General features: G+C 34.9%; 1 protein-coding gene and 1 pseudogene across 2 annotated transcripts in view; both read left to right on the forward strand.

Annotated features, from left to right (window-relative positions):
- The window catches only part of LOC147871022 (cell adhesion molecule Dscam1-like), a 28,178-nt pseudogene extending 23,494 nt beyond the window's left edge, over window positions 1-4,684 (forward strand). Inside the window, exon 21 of the transcript XR_015532892.1 lies at window positions 670-4,684. The product of XR_015532892.1 is annotated as a cell adhesion molecule Dscam1-like (transcript). The remainder of the gene's footprint in view (window positions 1-669) is intronic.
- A 1,968-nt stretch (window positions 4,685-6,652) lies between these two features.
- Window positions 6,653-9,165, forward strand: LOC147871023 (myosin-binding protein H-like). The gene is made up of 3 exons (XM_087341464.1): window positions 6,653-6,780; window positions 7,959-8,083; window positions 8,897-9,165. The coding sequence occupies exons 1-3, from the start codon at window positions 6,653-6,655 to the stop codon at window positions 9,163-9,165; spliced, it is 522 nt and encodes a 173-aa protein (XP_087197590.1).
- The last annotated feature ends 233 nt before the right edge of the window (window positions 9,166-9,398 follow it).

Below are 9,398 nucleotides of genomic sequence, written 5' to 3' on the forward strand. Positions count from 1 at the left end.
TTTTTTAAATTAAAGTTGGTGAGATTTGAATGGGTAAATGCACACAAGGTTTACTGTCATTTTTGTTGCTCATCCCACCAGAATTTTTGTGCATTACACCCTCAGTTATGAAAGAATATTGTAAAAAAAATCTGGTATTTCCTAGTGTTCAGCAATGTTTTCTTTGCTATTACTGTACCTACCAATGGAGTGTACAAATGCTACATTACCGACCATTTGTGAGAAGATTGCTTTTATTGAGTTCTTGATGCATGTGACCTCAATTATCATAGCTTACACTTTTGCTGCAAGGATTAAATTGACACATTTTCTTTTCTGTAAAGAATTACACATAGGGATTTTGAAGTTTCTATGAAGTGTGAAGTACTGGATTGTTACATGATATGACTTTGGTGAAAGACCTGTGAATATTGTTATTAAATGTTATTTCTGTAAGTGATAAATTAGGACCATGCATTAGGTGTGCACACTTTGTAGTTTTTAATAAGTAGTGTATGTCTGGTGCCAACTGATTTATTTGTATCAAAATCAGTGAATTTTGTACAAATGTCTTTTTGAAATGGCTTAATTGACAAATTCCTCATTGAAATTAACTCCTGAATAATTTTCTCTAAAGATTTCCTCTTTTTTACTGAGCTAACATGGACATGTATTTATTATATGACACAGGCACTATTCTGGATATAAACAAGGTGATCCAGGATATGGGGCAAAGTCCCTGGCTGAAATAGAGAACCAGCGCAATAATGATCAGCAAGGAGGCACTCATGGTCAATCTGGACAGCTCTATTCAACATCTCCTGCCAGGAAGGGAGACTCGTCACTCAGTGGGCAGAAGGGAAGCGATACCTCTGGTATGAATATAACTGGCATGAATATGCATGTAATACAAGATGCAAAATATGTGACCATACCAGTACATACTGGTATTTGGACAAAAAAAAATTCTGTATATGATCAGACAAGCCATATAATAAAAACCAAAAAGTATTTCATCCTGAAGCCATAAATCATAAGAATGTGTACATATATTTTGTACACTGGATATCTTATTGAAGCATAACAACATTTTATTTCAGGTACAGAACACCATTGACACTGTAAGCTTGCATCATCACATTCTTGTTTTTACATCAGTGTCGAGATGAGTTCCATAACAAATCCCAGTTTAATGATTCCAGATATATTGCCACTGTCACATTGCGCTAATAAAAATGTACAAATTAATGTTCCATTTACTAAAAAAATAATGTATTTCCCCAGCAAAAATATAATACTCACTTGTGTCCATTTATGTCATGTGTGTGGGCATTTATGTAAGTGCCACCTAATTATCTTCATATAAGTTTTGTTGGAAAAATTTTAATATCATATTATGCAGATAATGAATTCAGTTATTTTATACTTTTGGGAGTTATCCTTGCTCTCCTTCAATTTAAAAAAATAAGTATAATGTCATGGCAATGTTTCACTTCCATTCAGTAAACAAGATATAGCTGGCACAGGTGTTTGTCTTCCATTTATTTAAAGAAACCTAATGGGTATGTTGATAATGTCTCTGAATGTTATTATGTCTTACAGGTTTTTTATATGATGATAGTTTTAAACAAAACAGTCTGACCCAAGAGATTACAAGATGGAGTCCACATACTTTCAAAATACTGAACTAAATGTCCTCAGAATTAAAGGACTCAGAATGTGGTATGGTGTCTGTTAAAGCTATCACAGTGAATTTGGATCCCAAAATGGTAGAACAAGAAAGGGTTAACTCTGCACCCAGCTTAAATTTATAAGTTTTCTGTTCTGTGTCAGGTAATCCTTATGTATGTAACAACATTATTGCACAAAATAATATTCATTTGAGATTCATCACTTAAGCAAATCATTCTTAACTAAAACCATGGATGAAGTTCATGTGCTTCTGATGATGTGACACAATGTGTAAAATTATTATGTTGGTCTTTGTCCATTGTCTGTTTTATTTCTGTTTAAAACCACATGCTTTAGAAGTTCATTGTATTTCTGTCTTCAGGTGACAGTAGGGGAGGACAAAACCCTACTTAATCATTTAAGGCTTAAACTAGCTCAACCAGAACACCCAGCACCAAGTAGAACCAACTTCTGATATATTGTGATTTGAAATAGATAGAATCTGACAGAATAACTATACACATTGAATCTATGAATCAGACTCCTTGAGAAGTTGATAGTCAGTCAGCTGGTGACAGGTAATTATCTGCCTTTTTTTAGGACCCAGAGGCTCATTACCATGTTCATTTGACTGTATACTGAGCCACATAAATTGAGCCCATACCTTCACACTCTCTTATAAAAATTATATTTTATAAACCTGGCTTGGCCATAATTGCATCTCAAATGTAGGTGCAGGAAGTTTCAAAACTTAGTTAATATTCTCTGTATATGTAATTACTAAAAACTACAATAAACTTTCCATTATCCTTGCTACAAGAAGCTTTTAATTTCTTGTAACAAACTTCCTAGTATTAGAACCCAGAAGTGAAACACTAATATGTACAAATTTAAGTGGCTCATCAACAGGTAAGGAGGTCCTGCATCATAGCCTCCCACACACAGAGGCTATATACATTGAAGCACCTTCTCTTGCTTTAATAAATGCCAATGGTGGTATACAAATATTGAAAATTAGAAGTGTAAACTAGGCTTCCAGCATGTGAATGATGTTATAAGTATAATGACATGATAAAGAGCAAGAGAATTGCAGAATCAAGAAGACTGGAACCACTCTTACAGAACTTGTAAATGGTGACAACAAAGGAAATTAAGATTAGGAATTACTTATTATAAAAGAACAAAGAAAAATTTGGATAAATTTAAAAAAAAAATACAGATGTACATAATTTAAATACAAGACGTAAACATGATCTATATGTGCCAAATGCTAACTTTACTAAATATCAGAAAGGGGTGTACTATACAGGTATTGTTTAATAATCTTCCACCAACAGTTAAAAGTCTAAATTATGATATAAAGGTATTCAAGCCTGCATTGAAAGATTACCTCTTTACTCACTCCTTCTATTCTGTAGATGATTTCATCTCTGCTGAAAATGTTTAAGCTTTATATCCATAATCTACGTATATGTAAAGCAAGTTTTGTATTTATATATAAAATTCTGAGGTTTATGTATATTAATTTGTAAAATTATTTTTCATACTTGTATTGCAGAATCTGAAATTTATGTACATTGATATGTGAAATACGTTCTTGTACTTGTGTTGAAAGTTCTGAAGTGTATGTATATTGTATGAAATGACATGTTCTACATCCTTTGGTTGAGTCCTAAGAAGGATCTATGGAATGTAAATAAACTCTACTCTACTCTTTCTGACGAAACGTATCCGCCATGTTGTTACGTCACAGCCAAAGCTCACTAAACGCGTATGCCTGATCGGTAACACCAGTGGTACAAACCTCTCAAAAATCATTACCATATACACACTGGAGAGAAGCCTTTTGAATGTGTAATTCAAAGTTCTCACGCAGTGCATCGTACAACACACATGGAAATGAAACAGTACAAATGTGATAAGGCGATGTTTGCAACAAGAACTTTTCAAGGAATGATGATTTGAAGAAACATTATCGCATTCATACTGAAGTGAAGATTTACAAATGTGAAGTATGCAATAAACATTTCTCACAGAAAGAAAATCTTGTGATACACAGTTTTATCCATACAGGTATGAAGCCTTACACTTGTGAAGTATATAATAAAAGTTTTTCTCAGGGCGGACATCTCAACGCGCACAAACGCATACACACAGGGGAAGAAACCGTATAATTGTGATGTGTGCAATAAGTAGTTTCCAGTGCGAGAAAAACTGAGAAGGCTTTATGGTATCCACACGGGGAGAAACCATATGGTTGTGTTGTATGCGAATGAAGCTTCACAGAACTTGTCAATCTTAAAAGTCATCTTTCTCGTGTGCATACTGGAGAAATACCAAGTAGTGGAGAAGTGATGGAGTGAATAATTTAAACTTCAAGGACTTTGTTTATGTTGTAAATATTACCCGTGAGATTTTTGCTACAATGTGGCAAGTCAGTGTTTGGAAAATACCTTATTTTCTGTGTGTTTATATAATCAGATAAAAATACATAATGAGCTATGCAGCGTTGTGGTATGTACGCACATGTACAGAGAAGTCCTGTCAGAAGGCTATAGCCTTCAGAAAGAAAATAGCATGGGGTTCAAGATGTCCACCATGGATTGCACTTTGTGACTTTGCAGCAGCTATTAAAACCAGTGTTGTACAACATTCCGATATATTTTTTGAATAGTGTGGAGTATTGTGTGACAAAAGTTGAAGGAATTCTGTTATTTTTATATCATCATCCAGGATATCAGCAACTCCTTGAAATATCTTCTTGTTACCTAAATTGTTAGGATACCCAGCTCATAAGTTGTAGAATTCAGTTTTGTTAATTTGCATTCTACATCTTCAGGTGTGTCTTGTAACATATTATCAATGAAGTTTAGAAAGTCAGTATATTGTAAAGTGTACTCCTTTCCAAAATCTTGATTCTCCTAATATCAATTAATTTATAAGACCTTACTGGACATGTGTCTGTATACAAAATACTGTATATACACATTTTTATTGCAATTAATCTAGTAACAAAATAAACACGTAAAAGGTTTTGGTTGTATATCTTTGAGTATATAAAATGTACTAACCACATAAGTTTTGCAAGCAAAAATGTGTTATTTTGAAAAGCCTCTAAGGTAGCAACTTTAGCCCTAAATGGTACCACATATTTCATTGGCATAAAGATAATAAGATAACAAACTGGAACCAGCTAACCAAAGCTAGCCTTAGCCTAATGCAGCATGTTCTTACTGACATACAGAACTGCAATGAGGATCCTTTAAATGCTTGACTTAAAGATGATATAATAGGCTGTTCCTCATGCATTACCTGCCAGTCACATATCTACTTTCAGTGGCATTGGGATAACACAAAAGAAGCATTGATTCATCACTAATTTGTAAATGTGTTTTCGTGTAAGATGGGAGCCTTCCCAACAATATAAACCTTTAGTTTTAATTTTTATAACTTTATTTTGTACAGAAAAAACTTTTCTATCCACTTTTATACTTGTTCTGAAGGAATGTGTACATGTCATCACATATGTAATTTTGAACTTTTAGCAAACTTGTGACCACACTCATTACATTCTAACGGCTTCTCTCCCGTGCGAGTGGTGGACAGTGGAATATCCTGTTTACGAGCTCATGACTAAACAGCATGCCATGTACATGAAAGTCCCTTAGAGGTCTTCTCTTAATAATTTCAGTATATGATACTAAATCATACCCACAGAATTTTGACTTCATAATGAAATCCTTATAATTACATGTACATCTCAGAGCCTTGGCTAATTTTACGCAAATGGATAGGTTACATTTTCCGAGATATGTGGTTATGAAATCGATTGGCAACTGTTTCACGATGCAATTCGTTATTGACAGATGTGGCAAGCAATTGTCTGGATGTATTTACGATTTCTTGTGAATTTTATATACTCCCGTATCGTGCACAATACGTGGGTTTCTTTCCAGTTTGTCAGGTTGGCGTGCCTGTCTAAAAAGAAAATGGCCTATTCTTCGTGTGTTGTGTTTTGGAAGCCACGTGATGAAACTAATTTCGTTCGTAAGTCGGGAATTTGTTAGGATGTGAAAGGTATGTTAATTTTGCGTGAACTTCTGTTAAGTGTGACATCTGCTCGTTGACGGGGTGTGGATTTCGGTACTTTGATGCAGCGAGATTAGTTTTGTGTCACAGACTGTGAGCCCGCATGTAGCTACTCGTGAACAGGGAATATGTGAGGTTATCTGGGTGTGAATGCCTAGCGTCCATCGGAGGACAGTTATGCACTAGATAGTTAATCCCCGAAGCTCTGCTGGGTGGCATCTGCTTTTGTCATCTGTATTTCTGTTTCGATGCATTCCAGTTTGATTACATTAAGCATCAATCCAAGCCAGACTAGCATATCTCTTGATTACTGTTTCAGGAGTTCAGTTTTGAACCTGTTCAGGATTGTTGTGATTGAAAATTATGTTAGAGACTTCGGACAGGAATATAATAGAATTACAGCTGTTTGGAATGGTGTAATGTAATTAAGGGTCATAGTGGTCTTGTCCGGGTCATAGAATTTCCGTTTCTTCGCCCTCCGAAACGTCACTTAGTATTCTGAGTATTCTTAGTATGCTTTTGAGGATTAAGTCTAAACTGAAGTAAATCAATTGTGTAGTATAGACAAACCACTAATTTATGTTTCAAGAGGCAATGTAACTAAACTTGTAATCACAGAAATGGAACTTCATTAAGAAAACCAAAACAAGTGTAGTGCAAGAATAACAGAATACAGTAGACTTAATTCTTAAAGGTTTCATAAGTTATGATAATGATGTTAAAGATCACTTCTGAAAGAACTGCATAAGTACTGATGTAGACCACTCTTTGTTTTCCCACAGGCAATATGCAATAATGTTCATCCGCTACTAAGAGAAACAAGAATTTACTGTATAATGTTGTGTAACTAATTCAGAATGATACTGGTAACATTCTGTAAGAAATTACGTTGCCAAATATCATTCACATAACAATGCTTCTTCTTATAATTCTTCTTCCAGACTGGGACAAGGATCATGTGGATTTGGAATGGACTCCACCCAAGAAAGTTGGAGGATCTCCTATAACTGGTACATTATTGAGAAGAGAGACTAGTTTTGGGTAATGACTGTATATAGCACGTGTTTTAGATTATTATTATTATAATATGAAAATTATTTGTTTTTGCATGACCATTGGTTAACCTTTGACATACCAGAATAGGGAATTTAAACCCATTCTGGTATAGGACTTCTGGGCGGACTTAACTCTGGAACTTTATGTTTAAGAGGTGTGATGGAATGCACAAGTGATAAAATTTAATATATTTGCTCAGTAATGACTTTGTCTTCAATCCTGTGGTTTAATATATGTCAGAATTATACCTTCACTCTGATTGGTGGTGTTCCTAGTAAACACATACCTAGCATGTACCAGATAGAACAACTTTTATTTACTATGCCAGACCCCACCTCATGTACAATTTTGTGCTGTTAATAGGTTCAGTAGTAAAAAAAATCATGGTCATGACAGTCCTCATAAATTTACATATTCTTATATAAAATGACAATAATGTCTTTGTAATAATAAAGAGGGTTAGAAAATAGGATTATGAAATATTTATATTAATTAAATAGTAAAGTGCAAGTACTTGGGCACTCTGAATTCTATTATATAGGGAATTTGTTATTCATTCTCATCATGGAGGCCTGGAATCATGCCAAGGGCAGTCCATGTGGGTATATTCTTGACAAATTGGCGCAGGGACAGGTTTTTCTCAGAGTTCTTAAGTTTCCTGTTTCACCATCATTCCACGGCTGATACATGTTCACTCGTGTATCATCTGGGGGTTCAACATTGGTCTTCTTAGTGGGTACAGTTGCATGGAGACAATCTTTTATTTTCATAACAATGACAGTAACAATTGTGTATTTGAGTTGGTAATACCTAAAACGGAATTTTATGTTAATACAGTTAAGACTATTCTGACAGTGGCTTTTATGTAACTTGTTAGGTTATGCTCAGTGTTAGAGATGTTCTAATGGACACCAAATGTTATGATTAAGCACAGTCTCTAACTTTCTGGGGATTGTGATCCACATCTCTGTACCACTATTTTTCTACATGTGAGTGCTGGTAAAATACCTTAAATCTGCGGTGATTACTTCATGGCATAGACGTGTATGGAAGCAGTTGTGACCTGTTTTACTTGCTGTCCTAGCATATGCATGTACTTTGCCAATAGATAATAAAAACCTAAACAAAATAATAATTATAAAACCTTATATTCTTGCAAACAGTCCATGGGAGGAGGCAGCTGAGGTTCCTGGAAACAAAACGAAAGGAACCTCACCAAATATCACTGAAGGCGAAGAGTACGAATTTCGAGTGATTGCAGTAAACAAAGGTGGCTTGGGAGAACTTAGTGAACCATAAAAATCAGTTATTGCCAAGCCCAGATTCCGTAAGTACTTGAGTGATGTTGGCAATTTAGATAGGAAATTTGGGATGCCTGACATATACAACAAAAAAGACATTGATGTTTTATTTGTAAAAGTTAATTAAAATTAAAATGTTATATTGTGTGAGATTTTAATTTCTCATGGCAGTGAAGATGACAGTTTTGGCCTTCCAGGTTGTAACACCATGCCGACGTGTAGATAGATACCATCATTTCATAGAAACATACTGATTCAATCTTCAGACAAAGACAGTGTGTAGCTCTAAACCAATGTATGTAGAATTTGAGGTTTTGACGGTGGTGAGTCAGAAGACAGCCATCTTCAATGGTATCTACCTACAAGTCAATATGATGTTACAACCCAGAAGACAATCATTGAAAAATGTTACACAGTTCAAATTTTGAATTGTGCTTTCATAAATTTGAAACTAGCTACAGACTAGTGGTACTTCTAAAAAATTATCACTTAAATTTTTTTCCCTCTCTGAAAATCATGGTTTTCTTTGCCATGAAGCTATATAGTCATTTTAAGTGGTTACCAACATTTAGAGGAACACATCGCATCCATCTTCAGTCTAATATCACTTCTGTCCTACAAGGCTACATGGCATTATAACCTGGTATATCATAGACCTTATGTTTACCGCTGTGAAAACCTCATATTCTTTACCTTCTCCTTCTCTTCCCTTATAATGGGGATATCTATGTCCCAAAACACTACTACAATTATGTAACATAAATTCAATCTCCACAAAGAAATCTTTATTTATTTTTCAGAGGCACCATGGTTTGATAAGACTTTGCTACAAGATATGGTAGTAAAAGCTGGTCAGAAGATTAATTACACCATCCCAATTGGAGCTTCACCAAGACCTAAAGACAAATGCTCCGTAAATGGCAAGCCTTTTGAACCTGAAGTACGAGCTGATATTCAGACATTTGCCAATCAGACTGTGTTTGAGATTTTGTTTTCAGCTCGTTATGATACTGGGCGCTACACTCTCACACTATGGAGTCCTCAGCTTCTGCCAGTGTCACTGTGCTAGGCGAGTGTGATTTCAAAACCCACATGTGTACTTAGGCCAGTCAGTCTGATAACCGAAATAAAGATGGGAAAGTATTGTATTATGACTTTAAAATATTTCTAAGTTTTCATGGTGATTCGTTATTAATAGTGGTCTTGCTTTTTGTACCAGTACCAAGAAAGCAGGATCAACATTAAAATTACTTTTGTTGATACGTGGTATATGTAAGTGTATTTGCCCTTATGCTTATAGAA

This window comes from Zootermopsis nevadensis, unplaced genomic scaffold (genome assembly GCF_977971745.1).
Source record: "Zootermopsis nevadensis isolate Lab colony 2312 unplaced genomic scaffold, Znev_1.0 Znev_ptg000075l, whole genome shotgun sequence".
Taxonomy (NCBI): domain Eukaryota; kingdom Metazoa; phylum Arthropoda; class Insecta; order Blattodea; family Termopsidae; genus Zootermopsis; species Zootermopsis nevadensis.

Coding starts and splice junctions, on each gene's coding strand:
- LOC147871023 (XM_087341464.1), top strand. CDS start 6,653: ATGCTTCTTCTTATAATTCTTCTTCCAGACTGGGACAAGGATCATGTG. Junction 6,781..7,958: donor AGAAGAGAGACTAGTTTTGG/GTAATGACTGTA, acceptor TCTTGCAAACAG/TCCATGGGAGGAGGCAGCTG. Junction 8,084..8,896: donor AGGTGGCTTGGGAGAACTTA/GTGAACCATAAA, acceptor TTTATTTTTCAG/AGGCACCATGGTTTGATAAG.